The sequence below is a fragment of the Bufo bufo genome, chromosome 6, assembly GCF_905171765.1.
Source record: "Bufo bufo chromosome 6, aBufBuf1.1, whole genome shotgun sequence".
NCBI classification, from domain to species: Eukaryota; Metazoa; Chordata; class Amphibia; order Anura; family Bufonidae; genus Bufo; species Bufo bufo.
The window spans coordinates 174,653,945-174,679,680 of NC_053394.1; the positions used below are offsets into that span (position 1 = coordinate 174,653,945).

The window sequence follows — 25,736 nt, forward strand, 5'->3', positions numbered from 1 at the left end:
TGGAGTAAGAATGTACCCAAGATAAGGAATCTCTTGAACTCCAAACACACATTTCTCCAATTTAACGGACAGATGATTCTCCCTGAGGATTCTAAAAACAGATCTGATGTGAGATAAATGGGCATTCCAGTCAGGTAAAAAGACAAGAATATCATCAAGATAAACAATCATAACTTTGCCGATAAGTTCTCTAAAAATGTCGTTCATAAAGTTCTGAAACACAGCTGGGGCATTACAAAGACCGAATGGCATAACAAGATACTCAAAGTGTCCCTCTGGGGTATTAAAGGCCGTTTTCCATTCATCACCTTCCTTAATACGAATCAAGTTATAAGCCCGAGTTTAGAAAACCAAGAAGCACCCAAGATCTGGTTAAATAAATCCGGAATCAACGGGATGGAATATTGATTCTTAATAGTAATTTTATTCAAGTTTCTATAATCAATACAGGGTCTGAGACTACCGTCCTTCTTCTTAACAAAAAAGAATCCAGCTCCCAAGGGCGAGGTGGAGGGCCTAATATGTCCCTTCCTAAGACTTTCCTGGATGTAGTCTCTCATGGCACTGCGTTCAGGACCAGAGAGATTGTAAATGCGTCCCTTAGGAAACTGGGACTCGGGAACTAACTCAATAACACAGTCATAAGGCTTATGGGGAGGGAGAGTGTCGGTCTCAGCAGTGGAAAAAACATCATGAAATTCAGCAATAAAGTGGGGAATGGCATTAAAAGAAACTCCAGCTTGAACTACCGTTAAGCAAGAACTACAGTTGGAACCCCATCTCTCTAACTCGCCCGAACTCCAGTTTATGACCGGATTATGTTGCTGAAGCCAGGGCATGCCAAAAACTACTTGTACCGGAAGATTCTCTAAAATTAAAAAAGAACATTTCTCAGAGTGGCAGACCCCTACAGACAGGGTAATCTCGGGAGTACAGAGTTTTATCGTGCCCCCCAGGAGGGAAGTAAAGTCGATAGCAACCACCTGGACCGGGGTGGACAATTTTAGTATTGGGATGCCTACCCGTTCAACAAATTTGAGATCAACAAAACTAAATGCTGACCCAGAATCCACAAAAGCACTTCCTGACCCCTTTAAGACCCCCAAGGAAATTGAGACAGGCAACAATAGCTTGCTTCTTACCACCTCTGGGAATACCTTGTCCTTGGATCCCTCTGACTTGGACTATCTTCCGGAAGGAGGAGCTTTGGGACATTGACGAACCCAGTGGTCAGAATCGCCACAATAAAAACATGAGCCGCGACGACGTAAGTGTAGAGCAGAGCGAACAGAGAAAGAGAGGAACAGACAGCCAAGGCAGAAGGCGGTACACAAGACTAAGGCAACGGATAGACAGGGAGGTATATAAGACAACAGTACCCAGTGATGGGAAAGGCAATGGCAGGTCAACTAGCTGAGGTCGGTTCGGGAGGTCACGTCAATACAAGGGATGAGGCAGGAGACGAAATCCGAGAACGAGCAGAGATCAGAGAGATAGCGTAGGTACCAAGGGAGCGGGCAAAGCGAGGTCAAGAAACAAACAAGGTCAATACCAGAGGTCAAATAGGAAGCAATAATAATAGTACACACAGCCCTAGAGACGAAAATCACAGGCAATCTGTAGCCAGCTGGCCGCCTGTATTTATAGTGGGGAGTGAGGGTCATGTGACGTGGCCAGCGTCACATGACCGACAGGCAGACAAGTCGAGCACTGAGTGATCAGCTCGCCACTCAAGGCAGACCTAGGAGCAGGGAGCCTCCCAGCTAGCCCTGGGAACGAGGCCAAACACAGATCCTCGCTCCCGAAGCTAAGCAGCAGGTCTGCGGCTGATGGGAGACAGAGTGCGCCTTCGGCGCCCCGTTACAGCTACATTGCATGCCACAACTGATGGTGTGTAGCCACACTATCGCGGTCCCCTTTGTGATTTTAACAGGGTCTTTTCGATAAAGTATTTTTTGTTGTGCATTTTTTTATTTTCATAGTGATTTTCTTGGGGGGGGGGGGGGGTTGGGGCTTTCAAGTTATTTAAAATTAGAATGGATATTATTTTGTAGGTAATATTCAGGAACAAATGGTCAGAAACTGAATATTCTTTCATACTATGCTTTAATAAACTGTATTTACACAAAAAATGAACCCTCTAATTCTCCTGTAAATAGTGCTGTGAAGTTCGTGCACCTTGTGTAATGAATGATGTTGTTATAGTGCTAAAACAAAAACCCTATTTTACCTTTTACATTGATATCCCTCCCTTAACTGGATGCAGCCTTTGTACATGGACAATAATCATCCAAGTACAGAATTGGTGATGTGTGCATTTTTATTGCATTTTACAAAATTTTTTATATTTTTTTTTTACTGTGGGTCACAGGTTAGCAGGAAACACATTACCTATGTGTTTCCGGTTGCCTCCATATACAGACCACTGATAACAGTGATCTAATGATAACAGCCTATAGACCACTGTTACCAGTGATCTGTATATATAAAGACCCTATTACACCTGAAGACAATAGTTCAGATTACCCAATGAACGAGCAGGTACTTGGAATCTTTCAACAGGTTTAAAAATCATTGTTTGCTGGCGGCAGATCGTGCTATGTAATCACTATCTGCTGCTGGCAAACAGTGATTCAGTATGGGGACGAGTGATGGCATAAGCGATCTCTCCTCCCCGAGGAGGAGATCGATGTAAATAATAGCAGCGAGTGAGCAGGTGATTGTCAATCACAGGTGTAATAGGACCTTATGTATGCAGAGAAGATGCAGATCATGTCTTCTCTGCATGCCTTCATATCCCCTCTTGGCACTGTGAATGCATGACATCACAGGGTTCCTTAGCGACTACCCAAATGCGGAAGCAGCTCTTCAGCATTGGGAACACTGCACTGCCTGTTTGTAGGGACTTTCTGTGACCGGAAACAGATTATTTCTGTCTGCTGTCACAGGACAGGATTGGAGTGTTAGTGGGACATCCTGATTCTGCTGATGGCAGGAGCGCGCAGTGCCATCATACGTATGTATGCTTGCACTGACTGGTTTGGAAAAGCAGGGATCACAGTGGACACCCTGCATGCATGTCTAGACACCCTCCATAAATGTCTAGAAATATACCATCAATGTCTTAAGTGAGATAACCTCTTTAGGCTACATGCACATGACTTAACCGCTGCATCTCACTGGATTTCACATGCTGGATCTCACAGGCTCTCCTGGAAGGCAGCCACGATGCCTAAGGAAGGCATCGGGCTGCCTTTCCTGCCATCGGGTCCCCGTCACATCAGCGCAGGGACCCGATGGCCACCCCGCACATGTCTGAAGCCCGCACATGGAGCGGTCAGCGATGTCCGCGGCTGTGCAGGGGTTAATGCGCCAGCATCAGTGATTTCATGCGCATCTCCTGCACTCGCCTGATCACCATGCCGATTTCATGCGCATCTCCTGCACTCGCCTGATCACCATGACGTACATATACTTCTCTGGTCCTTAAGTCACGTCCAGAGATGACATACATGTACGTCATGAGTCCTTAAGGGGTTAAGGAGGACGAAATTGGTGTCCTCCCTATGTGCTGACAAAAACTCACCCAATTGGTTGGGGATCCCATCAGCGGAGCCCAAGAGATTTAGCCAGAACAGGTGTATGTTCATTTTGTACATTACTGAGGGGGCATTGCGCGCCAGGGTCCCAATCATTGGCGAGTGGTCCGACACTCCTCTAGGTGAATATAATATGGAGCGAAGGTTTAACAACACATTTCCACTTGTAGCATGTAATTGATTCGTGTCAGTGAGTGATGGCCGCTGCCGTGACAGGAATATTCCCGGGCTATAGGGTGAGTAACCCTCCATAAATCAAACCAACGAAATTCTGGACGGGTCTAGTAACATGTTCAAGTCTCCCATACATATAGTTTTAGCATATAGACACGTGGCTCCAAAGGTAGCTGCCAGGTGTAGCACCTGCATAGATCCAGGGGGAGGATTATAAATTCCTACTAAAATATATTGTACATTGTCAATAAGAGAGCCTTCCGAATCAACTGCTAGATCTTTTACCACTCATCATAAGTGTTTATGTACTAGTAGGGATACTCCCCTAGAAGAGGAGGAATGATAGGAATGTGCAGCCCATTGAACCCAGGGTTTCTGTAAAACTCGTGAAGTATTATCGGTAAGATGCGTTTCTTGGAGGCAGAGAATACACATCTAATAAGGGAAAATACCATGGATCTTTTACGAGGGGTGCCCAAACCTCTGACATTCCATGACATGATCTTTAAGTCTGCCATGATTTCTGAGACAGACATGTGACATTCAGGTGTACAAATACTGCAGTTGACATGCAAGTGTGCAACAGTGTGATTTAAGAAGTTATACTCATCATTTGGGAACTACTAGTAATCTTAAGCATCAAGGAAAAGAACCAGAAACTTCTATCAGTACAATAATTGTAGAATCGCATTTAAGTCTGGAATAAGTTGCGGTAATCCAGACTATGGGCCAGAAATACCGGGATGCCCCTACCAGGGATGTTGGGTGGCAGATCCATGCGGCTACAGCACTTAAACGACCATTCAGACAAGTATAAGCAAAAGAGTGTGCAGCCCCCTCAGAATCAAAAAACGTAAACAAGAGGTAACACAGATCCATAGCTAGAGTGTTATGCATACTGTCAAACCAGGCTCACGACGCCATCTGATGTGATACTGCCAGAGTCCTCAGCGTCTCGTGATAGCCGCCTCAGGGCCAGCCATTCAGTATATTCTCCAGGTGCGGTGAAGAAAATTGCTCTGTATCCATCTACTACTTGAAGCTTAGCAGGGTATCTCATGGAGCAAGGAATATTAGCCTCTCTCAAGCATCTCTTGACATCCATAACAGTGGCACGCTGCTTTTGGAGTTCCATGGAGAAATCTGGAAAGATGGAAACTCTGGCATTGTCGTACTTGATTTCTTGTTGTCAGGAGCGCCAGGATCTTGTCTCTATCTTTGCAGTTGAGAAATCTCGCCAACATAGGCCGGGGAGGGGCCCAGGTGGTAGAGGTTTTGCTGGCAATCTATGTGCCTGTTCCACAGCATAGGCCTGGGAGAAGTCTGCGTCTGGGAAAAGTTCCTTTATCCATTTTTTTTTACGAACACATCTGGTGTGCGACCCTCCGCTCTCTCTGCAAGGTCGATTATTCGGATGTTTTTTGTGGAGCCCGTTTTCAAGGTCGTCAGCTTTATTTTTCCATAGGTCTGCTTTAGCATTGAGGTCAGATAGAGCTCTTGAGACAGTGGCAGTAGCATCCTCTATGCAATGCGTTCCTCTGTATGTTGTACTCTGTCCGTCCTGCAGGTTATGCAGATCTTGGCACAGAAGTCCCAGGTAAATTTTGACTTCATCAAGTTTCCCAACAAGGGACGTTTTGCATGCTGTAATCGCTTCTAGGACTTGAGCTGACACCTGTTTGAGTGCCCTCCTCAGCAGGCATATCAGTCATTGCTGCATCCGCAGTAGTACTGGCTCTGGTGTGTACAGTGCGCTGTGGTAATGGCAAGCGCAAACTCTCATCTGGTTTCCTAGCAAACTCCCGCAATCTTTCAGTGGCACGTTGTGGCTTTTGTGACCCCATTGTTATGTCAGGATAGAAACAGTTAATCAGAGGTGATGCCAGATCATAGAGTCCCTTGTGATAGGCGACTAGTTTCAGAGCCCTATGATCAATTAGTAAGGGTCCAGAAAAGGGCTGTCAGGGCAGCTAAGACCCTCTATATGTGCTTTATATAAGCAGGAGTGGAAGGAGCAGCAATTATGGTTTGCTGTAATAGTGTCTCCTACAGCAGTTGTATAAGCTGTTGGACATGCTGCACCAAGCTCCTCCTTTCTTCTTGTTGCCTCAGAGAACTGGGGAAATGGCTGTGTGGCGGGAAAGGGGGTGAAGTTTCAGGCCCAGGGGCCACCGCTCTCTACCCCTCTATTGTGGCCCCTGATCGATTCCCCACATGAGCGCTATATACCTGGTTAGTCTCAGGGAAGCCATCCGTATCAATATTTTCCTGCGGCACGGCTTCTTTTCTTTCCCAGCCGGTAAGTTTTCAGATCGGCGTGGTCCCACCAGTTATGGGACACTTCCAGTAGGCTGTTGGTGGTCCGGTGATTGCAGGATTTGTCCTGGCGTGACTGCTGCGAAACCCCACTCAAGCACGTCCAGCCATCTTGGCTGCTGGCCACGCCCCTCCTGCCTTCCGTTTTTTAAACAAAAGCCCCATTCACTTCTATTGAGCCAGAGCTGCATGAAAAACGCACAATATAGAACATGCTGCGATTTCTCCTGAACGCAAAGATGATGTGTGAAAAAGAAGGCTCATGTACACAGCTTCATAGAAATTAATAGGTCAGGATTCAGTCCTGATGCTATGCATTAGCTACACGCATTGCATACGGACAGAAACCCTGCCTGTGTGAAAGAGCCCTAGAAGGAAAGTACAGCTGTTCAATGAATAGTACTCACCTGGGGTAAGATCTATAATCGTTTCCTTCTGCTGCTGTTCACTTATGGCATTCATTCTTTTTCCTTTGATCTGAGGAGCAACTTCAACTTCCCCCATACTTACATCTTCAACCTAAATAATGCAATAAAATAAAAGTCAATGGGGGTCATTTCTGACATTTTTGGCAGAGCAGAACAATGGAAATATATAGCAGTAATATAAACCCAGCCTAAATTAAGTGTAAAATACCTTGTTATGTTTCTTGGAGACTTCGTTTGGGTTCATAATACAATCTTGAATCACAGTTTGGTTTTCCACTTTAGCATCCTGTGGACAAAGAGGACTGGTACTTCTCTCTTGTGTATTTCTCTTAGACCCATCTGTTGAAAATAAACACATTGTCTAAATTCATAGCTTATACAATGCATTTGGGAAGTCTTCAGATCCTTTCACCTTTTTCACATTTTGTTATGTTGCAGACTTGTTCTCAATTTAAAAAAAAATCACTAAATGCCCCATAATGACAAAGTGAAAACAGAATTTTATAATTTTTTGAAAATTTATTAAAAAGGAAAAACTAAAATGTTTAATGGACATAAGCATTCAGACACTTTGTGTGTGACACTTGAAATTTATCTCTGGGGACCTTCCATTTCCCTTGATCATGTTTAAGGTGTTTCTACACCTTGATTACTGTCCACCTGTGGTAAAATCAGTTGATTGGACATGATTTGGAAAGATACATCCCTGTCTATATAGGGTCTCACAGCTGACAATGCATATCAGACCAAAAAACAATCCATGAGGAGGAAAGAACTGTCTGTAGAGGTCAAAGACACAAATGTGTGGAGGTACAGATGTGAAGATGGGTACAAAAAAATTCTCCTGTACTGAAAGTTCCCAAGAGTAGAGTGGCCTCCATAATTCTTAACTCCTTCTAGAGCTGGCCACCCCACCTAAGTAATCGATGAATAAGGTTGGTAAAAGAGGTGACCAAGAACCCAATGGTCACCCAGGCTCAGCTCCAAAGATCCTGTGTGCAAATGCAATAAGCTTCCAGAAGGTCAACCACATCCCTGCAGCACTCCACCAATCTGGGGTATTGCAGAGTCACCAGAAAGAAGCCTCTCCTCAGTAAAAGACACATGAAAGCCTGCCTGAAGTTTGTAAAAAGGTCCCTAAAGGACTCTTACACTGTGAAAAACAAGATTGAACATTTTGGCCTCAACTCTAAGTGTTATGTCTGGGGGAAACCAAGCACTGCTTATCACCTTCCTGATTCCATCCCTACAGTAAAGCATGGTGGTGGCAGCATCATGCTGTGAGGGTGTTTTTCAGAGGCTGGGTCAGGGAGGCTGGTTAGGGTTAAGGGAAAGCTGAATGGAGAAAAGTACAGAGATATTCTAAATGAAAACCTGATCCAGAGTGCTCTGGATCTTCCAACAAGATAATGATCCGAGGCACACGCCAATACAACACAGGAGTGGCTTAGGGACAACTCAGCCAGAGCCTTGACTTGAACCCAATCGAACATCTCCTGAAAACCTGAAAATGTCTTAGTTTTATCTTTTCAATAAATTAGCAACATTTCAAACATTCTGTTTTCACTTTTGCATTATGGAAGTATTGAGTGCAGAGATATGGGGAAAGACTTGAATTATTTTTAGTTTAGCATAAAGGCCCCATTATAACAAAATGTGAAAAAAGTGAAAAGGACTGAAGGCTTTTTGAATGCATTGTATATAATGATCACATCATGCATGTACAGTGCGTTCGGAAAGTCTTCAAACCCTTTTTCCTTTTTTCACATTTTGTTATGTGAAACCTACAGTAAAAAAAAATCTAATTTTTTCCCCCCCATCATTCTGCACTCAGTAAAGATTTTCAAAATCTTTTCTAACTTATAAAAAAAAGTAAGAACTAAAATATTGTATTGACAAAAGTATTCAAACCCTTTACTCAGGACTTAGGTGAAGCACCTTTGGCAGTGATTACAGCCTCCAGTCTTCTTAGGTATGATGCCACAAGTTTTGCACACCTGTATTTGTGGATTTTCTGCCATTCTCTGCAGATCCTCTCAAGCTCTGTCAGGTTGGATGGGACTGTCGGTGGAAAGTCATTTTCAGAGATGTTCTATTGGGTTTTAGTCAAGGCTCTGGCTGGGCCACTCAAGGACATTCACAGAGTTGTCTTTAACCCCTTAGGGACCCATGACGTACCGGTACGTCATGTGTTGTTCCGATCACCGCCGCCCGGCGGGCGGTGATCGGAACAAGGTGCCTGCTCAAATCATTGAGCAGGCACCTCGGCTAAATGTGCAGGGGGGTCCCGTGACCACCCCGTGTCAACGATCGCCGCAAACTGCAGGTCAATTCAGACCTGCGGTTTGCGGCTTTTACCTGGTGCGGCGGCGGTGCCATCGGGTCCCCATGCGGCTGTAGGGGGGACCCGATGGCATGGAAGGCAGCGCGATGCCTAAGGAAGTCATCGCGCTGCCTTCCGGTGAGGAGCCTGTGAGATCCAGCCCCCTGGATCTCACAGACCGGAAGCTGTATGAGTAATACACACGGTATTACTCACACAGCCAATGTATTCCAATACAGAAGTATTGGAATGCATTGTAAAGGATTAGACCCCCAAAAGTTCAAGTCCCAAAGTGGGACAAAAAATAAAGTGAAAAAAAAAGTTGAAAAAATAAAGTTTTCCCCAAAAATAATTAAAAGTTTCAAGTAAAAAATAAACAAAAACGTCATTTTACCCAAATAAAGTTAAAAAAAATTGGTAAAAAATAGGGAAAAAAATAAAAATACATATTAGGTAACGCCGCGTCCGTATCGACCGGCTCTATAAACCTATCACATGACCTAACCCCTCAGATGAACACCGTAAAAAATAAAAACTGTGCTAAATAAACCATTTTTTTGTCACCTTACATCACAAAAAGTACAACAGGAAGCGATCAAAAAGGCGTTTGCCCGCCAAAATAGTACCAATCTAACCGTCACCTCATCCCGCAAAAAATGAACCCCTATCTGAGACAATCGCCCAAAAAATAAAAAAAACAATGGCTCAGAATATGGAGACACTAAAAAAGCTGTTATTGTGTAAAACTTACATAAATAAAAATAAAGTATACATATTAGGTATCGCCGCGTCCGTATCGACTGGCTCTATAAAAATATCACATGACCTAACCCCTCAGATGAACACCGTAAAAAATTTAAAATAAAAACTGTGCTAAATAAACCATTTTTTGTCACCTTACATCACAAAAAGTGTAATAGCGATCAAAAAGTCACACGCACCCCAAAATAGTGCCAATAAAACAGTCATCTCATTCCACTAAAATCATACCCTACCCAAGGTAATCGCCCAAAAACTGAAAAAAATATGGTTCTCAGACTATGGAAACACTAAAACATGATTTTTTTGCTTCAAAAAAGAAATCATTGTGTAAAACTTACATAAATAAAAAAAAGTATACATATTAGGTATCGCCACATCCGTGAGAACCTGGTCTATAAAAATATCACATGATCTAACCCGTCAGATGAATGTTGTAAATAACAAAAAATAAAAACGGTGCCGAAACAGCTATTTCTTGTTATCTTGCCTCACAAAAAGTGTAATATAGAGCAACCAAAAACCATATGTACCCTAAACTAGTACCAACAATACTGCCACCCTATCCCGTAGTTTCTAAAATGGAGCCACTTTTTTGCAGTTTCTACTCTAGGGGTGCATCAGGAGGGCTTCAAATGGGACATGGTGTAAAAAAAACAGTCCAGCAAAATCTGCCTTCCAAAAACTGTATGGCATTCCTTTCCTTCTGCGCCCTGCCGTGTGCCCGTACAGCTGTTCACGACCACATATGGGGTGTTTCTGTAAACTACAGAATCAGGGCCATAAATCTTGAGTTTTGTTTGGCTGTTAACCCTTGCTTTGTTACTGGAAAAAATGGATTAAAATGAAAAATTTGCCAAAAAATTTAAATTATGAAATTTCATCTCCATTTGCCAATAACTCTTATGGAACACCTAAAGGGTTAACGACGTTTGTAAAATCTGTTTTGAATACCTTGAGGGGTGTAGTTTCTTAGATGGGGTTACTTTTATGGAGTTTCTACTCTAGGGTTGCATCAGGGGGGCTTCAAATGGGACATGGTGTAAAAAAAAACTGTCCAGCAAAACCTGCCTTCCAAAAACCGTATGGCATTCCTTTCCTTCTGCGCTCTGCTGTGTGCCCGTACAGCGGTTTACGACCACATATGGGGTGTTTCTGTAAACTACAGAATCAGGGCCATAAATATTGAGTTTGGTTTGGCTGTTAAACCTTGCTTTGTAACCGGAAAAAAATTATTAATATGGAAAATCTGCCAAAAAAGTGAAATTTTTAAATTGTATCTCTATTTTCCATTAATTCTTGTGGAACACCTAAAGGGTTAACTACGTTTGTAAAATCAGTTTTGAATACCTTGAGGGGTGTAGTTTCTTAGATGGGGACACTTTTATGGAGTTTCTACTCTAGGGGTGCATCAGGGGGCTTCAAATGGGACATGGGTGTCAAAAAAAACAGTCCAGTAAAACCTGCCTTCCAAAAACCGTATGGTATTCCTTTCCTTCTGCGCCCTGCCGTGTGCCCGTACAGCGGTTTACGACCACATATGGGGTGTTTCTGTAAGCTACAGAATCAGGGCCATAAATATTGAGTTTGATTTGGCTGTTAACCCTTGCTTTGTAACTGGAAAAAAAATTATTTAAATGGAAAATCTGCCAAAAAAGTGAAAATTTGAAATTGTATCTCTATTTTCCATTAATTCTTGTGGAACACCTAAAGGGTTAACAAAGTTTGTAAAATCAGTTTTGAATACCTTGAGGGGTGTAGTTTATAGAATGGGGTCATTTTTGGGTGGTTTCTATTATGTAAGCCTCGCAAAGTGACTTCAGACCTGAACTGGTCCCTAAAAATTGGGTTTTTGAAAATTTCTGAAAAATTTCAAGATTTGCTTCTAAACTTCTAAGCCTTGTAACATCCCCAAAAAATAAAATACCATTCCCAAAATGATCCAAACATGAAGTAGACATATGGGGAATGTAAAGTAATAACTATTTTTGGAGGTATTACTATGTATTATAGAAGTAGAGAAATTGAAATTTGGAAATTAGAAATTTGGTATTCTTTTATAAATAAAAATGTTTTTTTTTTACTTCATTTTACTAGTGTCATGAAGTACAACATGTGACAAAAAAACAATGTCAGAATGGCCTGGATAAGTCAAAGCGTTTTAAAGTTATCAGCACTTAAAGTGACACTGGTCAGATTTGCAAAAAATGGCCAAGTCCTTAAGGTGAAATAGGGCTGAGTGGTTAAGGGGTTAAAGTGTAACTGCCATTTTTTTTTATTTGTGTAATATATAGGGGCAGTGATACTGACCATTTTTGTAATATACTTTAATTACTGAAATCGTACATTTCCATTAGTAAAATTGATCGAAAAGTGGCCCATTTTAAGCCTTAGCAACGCTCCTCTGTCTTCTGTTTACATAACAGTGGAGACTTGCTCAACATTGACTGTGTTATGTAAACAGAAGACAGAGGACCGTTGCTAAGGCTCAAAATGGGCCACTTTAGAGCTATTTTTATTATAGAAATGTACAATTTCAGTAATTAAAGTATAGTACAAAAATGGTCATTATCACTGCCTCTACACATAAAAAAAAAAAAAAGGAATGACAGTTACACTTTAAGCCCTTTAAGCCACTCCCGTGTTGTCCTGGGTGTGTGTTTAGAGTCATTGTCTTGTTGGAAGATAATTCTTCGACCCAGTCTGAGGTCCAGAGCACTCTGGATCAGGTTTTGATTAAGAATATTTCTATACTTTGCTCCATTCAGCTTTCCCTCAATCCTGACCAGTCTCCCTGACCCAGCCGCTGAAAAATTTCACAATCACCCTCACCCCCACCACGCTTCACTGTAGGGATGTTATTGGGCAGGTGATGGGCAGTGCCTGGTTTCCTCCACACACAACATTTATAGTTGAGGCCAAAATGTTAAGGGGGGCTTTCACGTGTCTTTTACTGAGGAGAGGCTTCTTTATGGCCACTCTGCCATAAAGCCCAGATTGGAGGAATGCTACAGTGATGGTTGACCTTCTGAAAGTTTCTCTCATCTGCACACAGTATCTTTGGAGCTCAACCACAATGACCATTGGGTTCCTGTCACCTCTATTACCAAGGCCTTACTCCTTCAATTACTTAGTTTGGTGGGGCGAGCAGTTCTAGGAAGAGTCCTGGTTGTTCCAAACTTCTTCCATTTAAGAATTATGGAGGCCAATGTCCTCTTGGGAACTCCCAGTGCAGTAGAATTTTTTTTGTACCTTTCTCCAGATCTGTACCCCCATACAATCATCTCTCTGAGCTCTACAGGCCGTTCTTTCCTCCTCATGGCTTGGTTTTTGCTATGATAAGCATTGTCAGCTGTGAGACCTTATATAGACAGGGCTGTGTCTTTCCAAATCCAAAATTTACCACAGGTGGACCCTAAGCAAGCTGTAGAAACATCTCAAAGATCATGGAGAGAAATGGGAAGCCCTCAGAGCTAACTTGCAAGTGTTATTGCAAAGGGTCTGAATATGTATGTCCATACAAAATTTAACTTTCTCCATTTTAATAAATTTGCAAAGGGTCTGAATACCTATGTCCATGCAACATTTTGGTTTTTCCTTTTCAATAAATTATCAAAAATTTATAACATTCTATTTTCACTTTGTCATTATGGGGTACTGAGTACAGACTGATTGGGAAAACGTTTTTTTATTTGAGCACAAGGCCGCAACATAACAAAATGTGAAAAAATTTGAAGGGTCTGAAGACTTTCCGAATGCATTATATCTATGTGACCCTCAAAACTTTACCCAGTGATTTGAGGTGCTGATGAGTCTCCATAATGACGTCCTTGTATAGATCCTTGTGTCCTTCTAAATACTCCCATTCCTCCATGGAGAAATAGACAGTGACATCCTGATACCTTATAGGAACCTGACACATACAAGCACACATTATCATCCTGACACCTGTCTTGGATTACTGTATAATACCCGTGTATTCCTAGCAATGCTCACCTCTCCAGTCAGCAGATGAATGATCTTGTTAGTGAGTTCCAAAATCTTCTGCTCATTGTTTCTCTCATATATCGGATGAAATGAAGGCAATGTGATAAGGTTCTGAGTCCTGCTCAATTTTCCTGGGATGTCGAGGCAGCTGCTGAGTGTCTTCTTCAAGGGACCATAGTTCTAAATAAAAAGAGGGATAATAAGAAACATTATATTTTTGATCAGGAGTTTTTTTTCTGAACTTATGTTACATAGTTACTAGAATCTCTTACATCCCCGGTGAGCAAATAGATGATCTCCAGGGTAAAACTTAATATTTGCTCAGTTACATGACTCTTCTCCTGGTCCATTCTGAAGACTGAGCTTTGGCCCTGCTGCTTGGGACCAGATGTCCAGAGCCCTGAATTTAGAGAATAAAAAATATTCACAGTAATTATGTTTATTGGAGACTACCAACAACAATATCATCACAGAATGAAAGGCTGATCAGACATTAAAGGGATTCTGTCATGAGAATTTACCCCTATAACCTAAACATATGCTCATGTCCAGGGTAATAAGAATAATCCTAAACTGGCCTTATTAAACTTAACTGTGGCTCTATTTGCCCAAAAAACTGGTTTTTATAACCTGTCACTTAAGGTGCCCAAGGGGAGGTCCGTTAATACAGGGTGCACGGCCGCACCCCTCGCCGTCCGGTGCCCAGCGCCGCCTTCGCTGTCTTCTGATGCACATGCGCACTTCGCTCAACAAAGCCGCTGCCAGGAGTCTGCGGCGCATCAGGCTGAGCCTAGTGCGCAGGCGCGGGATCTGGCAGAGGGACAGGTAGGATTGCGGAGGCGGCGCTGAGCTGTAGAAGGCGGCGCAGAAGACAGCGAAGGCGGCGCTGGGCACCGGACGGCGAGGGGTGCGGCCGGGCACCCTGTATTAACGGACCTCCCCTTGGGCACCTTAAGTGAGTGATTGACAGGTTATAAAAACCTGTTTTTGGGGGCAAACAGAGCCACAGTGAAGTTTAATAAGGCCAGGTTAGGATTATTCTTATTACTCCGGACATGAGCATATGTTTAGGTTATAGGGGTAAAATCTCATGACAGAATCCCTTTAACCTAATTCTACTGTAACAGACATAAGGTGTTCTTCTTGAAAAGATCTGAGATCTATTTAGGAGTCGGAAAGGATATGTAGCATGGGTGAATATAAAGGGGACGGAGGGTGAGCTCCACTTTGACCATGGGAGAAGAATGGGGGGGGGCTCCCCACTGATAATAACACGTTACTCCACCATATACAGTAGTTCGCCTGTGAAAGTGCTCAAATTACTTCACACACAAAGATAGCAGCTCAAATACTACTAGGACTGAGGTTAGAACCCGTGTCTCTGCTGTAATCCACTCATACCTGCAACCTCCTAACTACAGAAACAAAGTCTCAGCTCTCATGCACACAGGTTAGGTTAAAGGGGTTATCCAATAGTGGAAATACCTACAAACAATGCCTGGGCCCCTCCTATAGATATTTACCCGCACCCCTCCGGATCGCTGCACAGCCGCCACTGCATCTTCCTGTCGGGCGGATCAAAACATACGGTGACGAGGAGAGCAGGTAATAGCAGGACATGGCAGTGAACAGCACCCTAGAATTGCGAGGAGTACAAGAGGCGACGGTGCCAGGGATCGAGTAAGTATCGTCTATAGGAGACGCCCAGGCATGTGGGGAGGTATTTCTACTACTGGATAACCGCTTTAAATCACTGTGAACATACCCTTACCAATGTATGGGACATTTACAATGATGGGCCTACAACACAGTAATGCAGCATTAATACAGTAATGGTGCACCACATCTTTAACCATCACTTGTTCATGACAGCTCACATGTGCAGAGAGAATTGTGGCTTAAAGGGGTGGTGAGTCTGCATTAGATTTATTTTATTTTTTTAAACTCGTTTTATTGAAGTATAATGGTGCAGATAGCAAAGTACATGCCATATGTTACATGACACTAAAATCAGAAAACTAAAATCAAAACTAAAACATAATAAAAGACATGGTACATAGTAGTATACCCCTGTGCGCAGCAGGGTTTCTATCACGTATAAAGCATTTTCCTTACAGCGGTAAGCATAGCATTTCAGGGAGTCAAGCTTAGAGAACGCAAAACAGCAGGAACATACATAACTCCTATTATACTCGGGGCATGTGTGGGGTAACTCGAGTGGATAGCGTGTTTGTGGATGCACACCACTCTCCCCACACCTTCTGAAATTTCTGTGGGCATCCTCTATGTTTGTATACCACTTTCTCCAGCTGTATTAGCTGATTTACTATCAGTTTCCAATGGTTTAGAGTGGGTAACCTTTCGGCCATCCATCTAAGCGCTATCGACTTCCTAGCAAGGAATAAGGTCTCTTCCAGGAATATCCTATGGTGGTGGGACCACTGCTCTTCATCCACTATTCCTAACACACACATTTTGGGGCAAAGAGGGACAGTTCCAGGCACTAAATCTGACAGGAGTGATGTTACATCCCTCCAGAATTTTTGTATATATCTACACTCCCAGATCATATGCCAGAGGTTGGCATCGTTTTAATGGCATCTGAGACAGCTGGTGCTCTCCATTCTACCCATTTTAAATAAAGATTTTTTTATTTTTTTTAACATAGTAATGGCCAACCACCTTACTATGACATAATAATTAATGAGAATAATGTGTAACTATCAAACAATGCACAAGAATACAAAAAGATGACTATAATAAAGAAAATACCAGTACTATCAATAAAAATTATTTATATTTAATTAAAATGAATAACAATACATGACTAATAAAACTTAAAGGGGTACAAACAGCTTAAATAAAAAACATATGTAGATAGATAAATAGACAGATATAGATGTATATGCACACGGACAGTGGTGCTTGAAAGTTAGTAAAACCTTCAGACTTTCTATATTTCTGTATACATTTGATCTACAGTACAACTACATCAGACTTTCAAGTCCTAAAAGTAGATTAAAATGACTACATCAAACAAATCAAAAATATGAGACTTGGTCAAATAATTTGAAGATAAAATTAGATGTTTACATTTAGGGATAACATCCGAAGTCAATTCACATAAAACTTTGTTCTAATACTGTACGGAGCAGCAGCTCCGTACAGTATTAGAATGTTTTGGCTCCGATGAGACGAAGTTATTGCTTCGCGAAGTCTCACGAGACTTTGCAGAATAACTTCATAAATTAATTTGTTCTGTTAAAAAAACATTTCCCGAACTCGAGTTCAGTTCCAAGGTACCACAGGAAGCAATAACTTCGGCTCATCGGAGCCAATACATTCAAATACTGTACGGAGCTCCTGCTTCGAACAAAGTTTTATGCAAATCGACTTTGGATGTTTCATCCGACGTCGATTCGATCATCCCTATTTAGAATCAATGGCATGACAATCAGGTGTGAGTGACGCAGAATAGATAAGAATAAGTCATCAATATGGGACACCTGACAACCTCCTTTAACCTCTCCCCAACATGCGCCATACATGTATTATTTGTGTTCTGTTCTGCTGCAGAATTAATATCCAGAACATTGGCTAACATAGGGGATTTCTTTATATTGCAGATTTTGTTGCGGAAAATTCTGCCGTGTGTGAAGTTTTGGAATTGCCATGTAAAAATCCTGGCTTTAATCAAATAGAAATGTTGTGGAAGGACCTGGGCGAGCAGAGGAAACCCACCAACACAACAGATACAACATGACTGCTACAGTTAACCACCAGCCACAACAGTGACCTTAGTGGTGTTAACACTACAGTCAGTGACTGGCAGCAGCAGTCATGTCTCTGTAATGAAAGCAGAAGGCAGGCACAGCAGGAAACAGTAAGGGTATATGCACATGGTGTGTATTATGTACAGATTTTCTTTATCAAACATTTTATTATTGTTAATACAAAAAGTACAGCAATAATGTACATAGTAGTTCAAATGCATAATAATGCATATCCAACAGGATAATATAAAGAAAACATAAAGAAATGAAACACTCAAAAAAGGACTAGCCAGTTCAAGAAAAAGAAAAGGGCACCATTCCCAAAGGTCCATATATGTCCATAAGTAATGGAAAAGGAAATATGCAAAAGTCCACACCGCGGCATCACCAACATTCAAAAGAGGTTTGTGGGTATATCAAGGATAGGCAGTAAGGGGTCATATACCAACGTTAAAGTACCTTCCTTGAAGCCTCCAAGTGTGTAATACAGGGTGGCCCACAAAAAAATTGTCCGCCTCCAGCGTTAGTATGACAAGATGAACGAGCAAGTGGATTATTTTTTTTAATTACCCAAAAGTCACAAAAGATGCTGACAGTGTTCCCCGATCACATCTAAGCATATTTGGGCACGTCGGGTTATGCTGGCTGATACAGCTTACAGCTCTTCAGCAGTGATGCTGCGTATGGTGTTTGTGATGTTCTTCTTGAGTTCATCCAGGGGGTGTGGATTGTTAGTGGACACTTTCTGTTTTATATTTCCTCAATGTAGTGGCCATAACCCCTTGCTCACAGTTTGTTCCTCTGTAAACAGTTCATGAACCCGTGCCAGTGAGATCCGTGAGGTGAGGCATATTGCCCCATCTTGTCCGAAAAAGCAGGACATTTTTTCTTCTGCAGCATGACTGCTGAAGAGCTGCAAACCATAAAAACCAGCATAATCCAACATAATCCCATGTGCCCAAAGGTGCAGACGTGAACGGGGACCACTGTCAGCATCTTTTGTGATTTGTGGGTAATAAAAAAAACAACAACTAAACAATCCACTTGCTCGTTCATCTTGTCATACTATTGCCGGAGGTGGACTACTTTTGTGGGCCACCCTGTACAATGAGAAAGTATAGTAAGGAGAGTAAATGCAGTAAGCCACTCTGAGTAATCAATAGTCAAATGAAGATCTTGTTCCCATTTCTTCAAGGGTAGAAAACTGGGGAGAAGACGCTTCTCTCCCAACGCAGAATAGATAAGGGATATACCCTTTGCCAATCTATTGTGGCTGTGTAAAAACAAGTCAAACCCAGCCTTGGCTTAGAGCAGGGCAACAAAAGTGTAGAGATACAATGGCGGACCCTAAGAAATTTAAAGAAGTCTGTATGTGGTTAATTAAATTTAGGACTAACCTCTGCAAAAAATATAAGATGATTGTCATCCCAAATGTCAGAAACATGCAAAAAATTAACGTCACTCAAGTAGATACATCAATATCAGGTATAGGAGAGGAAAAAACATACATCGGTAAATCAGGTAAATTCAATAAAGATCCTGAAGCTACACAATTTCTTCCAAATGGCCAATCCCAATTGTATGGTGAGGTAAGTGGATGTAGGAACATTGGAGATCATTTATCAAACTGGTATTAAGTAGAACTGGCTTAGTTACCTATAGCAACCAATCAGATTCCACCTTTTATTTTGAACTGCACCTTTTGAAAATGAAAAGAGGAATGTGATTGGTTGCTATGGGCAACTATGGAAGTTCTACTTTACACCAGTTTGATAAATGACCCCCATTATGTTGGAAAATCAAAAGCCAGACTTGAGAGGGAAGAGGGATGTGACTTGAGGTAGCTAACTCTATGGAAATCCAAACTTTAGAAGAGAGATGAAGCCATTGTCTAGTTTGTTGCAATATAGCCGCCTGATACTAACATACGATGTGTGGAACACCCAAACCACTATAGCGGATAGGGCGAAAGCGAATAGAGGACGCAACTCTAGCTCTGCCACGTTTCCAGATATGTCTAATATACACTGAAGTCGTCAAAGAAATGACATAGGAACAAATATAGGCACATTTTGAAAAATGTACCGTATAATAATTAAGGTAAAATCAACATTTTCACTGAGGCTATACGCCCCGCCCAAGATATGTCACATTTGAGGTGCTCCTGAAGCTCTTTAGCAGATGATTAACCAAGTATAGCTTAGATACAGGGTACATTAAATGTATACTTAAGTAAGAAAGGCCCAAAGCTGATAGGGAAGATGGATAGGTTTTTACTAGGGAGGATACAGAATCCTCGGGAAGTCTGATATTTTATAGGTTAGACTTGCTAATATAACCTTTATAATAGGACACTGCCCCAAATTGTTCCAGGATGTACATAACAACTGGATCGGACAGGGCTAAGATCACATCATCAGTGAATAAGCCTATCTTGTGCTCAACACATCCCACACATATACCAGGAATGAGCCGATCCGCCCTAATCGGCTCCGCAAACAGCTCCATGACAAGACTTAATATTAAGGGAGGTAGAGGACACCCCTGGTGTGTCCTGTTAGAAATAGAAAAGGTCCCTGAGGTATATACACAGATTTTCATGTAGAAATTCCACAGCATTAGGGCTCATGCACGCATTTTGTTTCCGTGTCCATTCCACTTTTTTTGCCGATAGGGTGCGGACCCATTGATCTCAATGGGTCCGCAAAAAACCCAGACAGCACACCATTACAGATTTCACCCTTTGCAATGCCACTGGGGAGATCTGTGGAAAATCTATGTCAGAATCCACAAGTAACATGTGGATTTTGGTGTGGAACCGTCGCATGAAAATCCATGCAAATTGCATTAACTGCACTGCCATGTGCACACACCCTTAAGAGAGAGCGGTGCTGTACATGTGTCCAAAAAGCACCAAGACAAACCTAAGGCTTCATGCATACAGCCATATTTTTCATCAGCATCTAGCATGCCCGATTCTGGTTCCTGTAGTGGAGGAGAATAGACATTTCTATTGATGGGAGTGAGGAAAATGCAGAATGCACACAGAAGGTATTTGTATTTTGCAGATTGAAATACGGGCATGATCATGTGCATGAGGCCTAAAAGTAACATGACAAAAAAGCGCAATACCAAAGGTAATAATCAAAATGGTGTTATCCAAACAGCAGGGAAGGCAGCTTGCGCTTCATAGGTGTTGTTTATATAGTCCTTTCTAGAGGGAGGATATAACTTATCTGCTTTATGTCTTCTCATCAGGTCTGCATTGTGTGAGGATCACGGGTGATCTATCCGACATTGTTTTACGTTTCAGCGAGTTTCCTGGTGCTCTTTGAGCACAATAAAGCACTGTCTTCATCATCTCACTACCTTGGGCGTCCACACTCTTTTTCATGTGCTACTTTCTGGTTGTGCAGCAGTCTCACGTCGACATGCCACATTAGCGCTCATGCCAAGTAAGCAGAGCCTACAGGGGACGAGGTAAGCGACGGCACAGAAACAGCAGGGAATTGGTACAAGTATTTCTCCATTCGTTATTTTACACAAGGTACAGCTACACGGCGATATGATATTTCATATAATGTATGTCAATGGTGTCGCAGTCTAACAAACGACCCAACACTACTGGGTAGGGATGAAGGAACTTATGTTTTCAAGTTCGGCGTACAAGGTTCGGGATATCTAAGAATTTCGTTATGGATTCCACAAATTATGGTCAGTGGTAGCGGAATCAATAACGGAATTCTTAGATAACTTGAACCTTGGAAACAGAAGTACGCTCAACACTACTGCTAGATTTTGTGTTGCACGTCGTACACAACTTCTACTCCATTGACTTCAATGTAAGTTGCACATGACTCACCTGTAAAATGGCTGTTTTCAGCTCTAAAATAGTCGCGCGACAGCACGTTACAGACAAGTCGGACGTATTTTTGTGACACGTCATGGTTTAGTTGTTTGTAAAAAAAAAAAAAAAATGCCATGGGGAAACTCCTTTATTTGCCAATATTTTATGAAAAATGAATAGAAATATAGCGAATATTACAGACAAAACGTCAATAAAGTGACAGAATATTAATATTGCCAATACATTAATAACTATTTAAATAAGATAATTCTATTAAAATTTATAATAATTAATATAATAACATGGCTATTACTAAAACAAAAAAAGTAGAACAAATAAAATACTGCTAGTACAATGAATAGGAAAATAATGACCACATAAATATCAATATAATGAAAGCACATGAATAGTAATAAAAACTGTGTAATAATGACCAGCAAAATATCAATATAATGAAAGCACATGAATAGTAATAGTGAACAAATGAGCAGGATGACAGTGACATCCTCACGAGCCGGACCCAGCTCACCGGTATTAGAAGCTGCATTCTACGGGAATGACATCAGCCCCCGCTGCCCCCTCTGTATAACGCGGGGCTGCTGTGGACACTACAAAGATCCTGCACTTACCGCACAACACCTTTTCCTCCCAGCAGGCTAAAGGACCTCCGATGACGTCACGCCCACGTGACCCGACTTTCCTGTGGGAGGAGCAGTTCTAGAGTTTACTAGAGGCGCTGCTCGCCTCAGTTCATTGCAGAGTAGTGGAAGAGGGGTCTCTGCAGAACACCATCAACAGCTGCAATGCTTATTAGGGGCAAGGGAATTCAGTGCTCTGCATGAGGACTCAGGGTGCAATGCTCTGCACGTGGACTGTCGGTACACTGGTGTGTAATGTTCTGCATGAATGTTGGGAGCATTGCATGCGGACTTTGGGTGTAATGCAAGGCTCTGCATGTAATACTGTATATGGACTCTGCACTGGGTCAACTGTGGTTACACTGAGGTGAAATGCTCTGCCTGACTGGTTGCACTCCTTCCAGATAATTACCCTATGTTAATATGCCACCAGTGAACAAGCAAAAGCTAAAGATGACTTTAAATGGGCTGACACAGCAGGCAATTATTGGGAATGCTTTGTTTGTTCCTGATAACTGCCTGCTCAGAGGAGGTGAGATGCAGCAATCACCTCCGCTGTATGGGGATGAGGGATCTCTGCAGTGGTCGCTCATCTCCATAGAGAATCATTGGGGGTAATTTACATTTATTTTTTTGCCACCCCTGTGACAATATTTTGTGGTTGTGCAGGCATTTTTGTGCCGCCGTCGCCACTTGGGATTGCACGGACTTTGGCCCCAGCTCATTTATTTACAGGTGTAAAAGAGGAGTAAATACTGCTCCAATCAGGGCCTGGTGTATTTTTTACTCCAGGTCACAGACTGCTGGCTGTGTGCCTAATTTATGACAAGGCCTGAGCCTCTTCATAAATTAGTCGATTTTTGTGCCGGGGGGGCACAAATATTCCACTATACAGGCATCAAGATGGCCAATAAAACTGCCATATCGAGGCCAGATTTAATTTCTACACGGCTACTATTATTGATGTAGTAATTTTTAAAAGGTTTGTCCACTTTTTTATATTGACCTATCCTCAAGATAGGTCATCAATATGACATCTGCATGAGTCCGACTTCCAGCACCCCTACCGATCAGGCATTTGAAGAGAACGCAGCTCTCATATGAGTGCTACCTTCTCTTCACTATTTACCTGCTTGCCATCACAACTGCAGCGGTGAGCAGTTCATCCCTCCCCATTCACTCCAATAGGACAGCTCCATCCTATTCACTTGCACAGGAAGGAACCGCCCCATAGAAGTGAAAGGGACGATGGAGTTGTATTTACAATTGCAGCTGAGAGCAGGTAAACAGTGAAGAGAAGGCAGCGCGCATACGAACGCTGCTTTCTCTTCAAACAGAAATCCCAAGCCATAAAATAGTCGTGCAACAGCAAGTTGCAGACAAGTTGCATGTATTTTTGTGTCTTATGTAGGGCTGAAACGATTACTCGAATTAATCGATTAGCTCGACAAAAAAATCCTCTGCAAATTTTTTGCATCGATGATTCATTTGAGCCATGTGACCACAAAGTGTGAATGTAGAGCTTGCTATTACTCACGCTCTGTGGTCTCCTGCCTGCCCGGACAGCACTGCACTGGATCCTGATGTACACACATCATCAGGACATGCTGTATGACGACAGGTCCCAGTGCAGCACATGAAGAAAAGGATGGAAGATCTCTGGAGTGTTGGCATCATCCTACAGGAAAAGTAAGTATTTCAGTTCACTGGCGCTGCAGCTGGGCACTGATGGCTAGGAGGGGGTGTGAGGGAACTGATGGCATTGAAGGGGGAGCTGATGGCACTGCTGGAGGAACTAATTGCATTGGAGGGGGAACTGGGGGGGAGCAACTGATACACTGGAAAAGGTACTAATGGCACAAGGGAGGGGGAGCTGATGGCACTGGGGCTGATGAGTTTTTATAGAAAATGTTCTTTTAATTTTTTCTTATTAGAGTACTCGATTAATCGTTGGATTAATCGGTAGAATATTTGATGACTAAAATAATCGATAGCTGCAGCCCTAGTCTCATGAATTCTCTGCGACACATGTTGCAATGTAACACTAAGGCTAATTTCACACTTGCGTTCGGAGCGGATCCGTCTGGTGTCTGCACAGACGGATCGGCTCCTATAATGCAAACGATGGGATCCGTTCAGAAAGGATCCGTCTGCATTATATTTCAGAAAAAATTTAAGTGTAAAAGTTAGTCAGACGGATCCGTCCAGACTTTGCATTGAAAGTCAATGGGGGATGAATCAGTTTGAAATTGCACCATATTGTGTCAACTTCAAACGGATCTGTCCCCATTGACTTACATTGTAAGTCTGGACGGATCCGTTTGGCTCTGCACGGCCAGGCGGACACCCGAACGTTCGGGTGTCCGCCTGCTGAGCGGAACGGAGGCCAAGCGGTGCCAGACTGAGGCATTCTGAGCGGATCCGCATCCACTCAGAATGCATTAGGGCGGTACGGATCCGTTCGGGGCCGCTTGTGAGAGCCTTCAAACTGAACTCACAAGCGGAACCCTGAACGCAAGTGTGAAAGTAGCCTTAACCTGTATGCACATGAACAGGAAAAGAAGGGATTTTTTTAAAAGCCCGGAGAACCCCTTTAACATTACAGATAGCATGCTATATTATTAACATAGTGCACTGTTCTAATACATTTTTGAACTGCAAACCGCTCATAAACACTTATTTACCGTATTTATCGCTTTATAAGATGCATCTGATAAGAGGCACCCCAGGTTTTAAAGGATGTGTGGCAAAAAAGGAAAAGGCGCTCATAGCGTAGTATGATTTTAAAAGTATATTTAGGAACAGAACATGCCAATAGTTCTGCTCACCTTTTAATGTTGTGCCTATGCAGGCACAACACTCGTGAGGGCAAAGGGTCGGTGCTGCCGCTATCTCTCAATCCTCGTAGGTGTAGTGGCCGGTTCTCCAGAGGAGTGATGTGGAACACAATAGGGGGATATGTACTAGAATAGTACACAAAGTGTGATACCTCTTGGCGCAGACACAACCACAATAGATGTATATAGAATCTTTTTTATTTAGTAATAAGCGACAACGCGTTTCAATGTACTCCTTTCTCAAGTCTAAAAAAACACAATATTGATAAAAAAAAATGACGTACAACAATTAAGGATATATAGATATAAAAAATATTTAAATATAATAAAAGATGATAAATAGTTAAAACATTTTTTAGATGGATTTAAAAGTGCTGTCAATAAAATAATATAGTCCAATATAGTTCATACGCAAACATACAGTAAACAGTGCAAGGAGCATGTAGGGCAACTGTCAAATATGTGGTTCATACGGCACCCATTGAGTTCATAATAATATATAATTAGATGATAAATAATACATGATTCAAGTCACATATGATGATGGTGGGAAAAGAGGATAATTCATGCGTTTGAAATGTGAAGTTGAGATATGTAAAGGGAGAATATTAATTACCAATATTTATGCAAATAATTAATATTCATAAATAGGAGGAGTCGTCTAGTGATGACTCCGCCTATTTATACCGTTATAAATTAATAACACTACTTTCACGTTGCCTGACGCTAATCACTAAGCTAGCTGAACCCACTCTTAAAATGTCCGTCTCCAGTTTACTATAAAAGTCCGTCTGGGATGTATTGGGTGCATAAATGTTGTGTATGACCGTGAGGCCTATGGAAGATTCCAGACATATTTTTATCCACCTCCCTTGATCATCAGTGGTCGTAGACTTTATCACATATTGAAGACGCTTATGCAGCAAAATAATAACTCCCGCTTTTTTCCCCAAGGAAGAGGATCCCACCACTTGCCCCACCCAGAGTCTCCAGAAATCACACTCCTCTAGATGAGTCTCCTGCATAAATGCTATGTCAATCTTTAGTTTCTTAAG

The 25,736-nt window shown here is 42.2% G+C and overlaps 1 protein-coding gene across 1 annotated transcript in view; it reads right to left on the reverse strand.

The window, feature by feature from the left end:
- The window catches only part of LOC121006070 (oocyte zinc finger protein XlCOF22-like), a 47,980-nt gene extending 26,113 nt beyond the window's left edge, over positions 1 to 21,867 (reverse strand). The window contains exons 1-6 of the mRNA XM_040438962.1: positions 21,836 to 21,867; positions 13,859 to 13,986; positions 13,596 to 13,766; positions 13,389 to 13,512; positions 6,726 to 6,856; positions 6,497 to 6,608 (exon numbers count right to left, since the gene is read on the reverse strand). Coding sequence (XP_040294896.1) covers positions 6,497 to 6,608; positions 6,726 to 6,856; positions 13,389 to 13,512; positions 13,596 to 13,766; positions 13,859 to 13,936 — 616 coding nt within the window. The 5' untranslated portion in view covers positions 13,937 to 13,986; positions 21,836 to 21,867. The remainder of the gene's footprint in view (positions 1 to 6,496; positions 6,609 to 6,725; positions 6,857 to 13,388; positions 13,513 to 13,595; positions 13,767 to 13,858; positions 13,987 to 21,835) is intronic.
- Between the last annotated feature and the right edge of the window lie 3,869 nt (positions 21,868 to 25,736).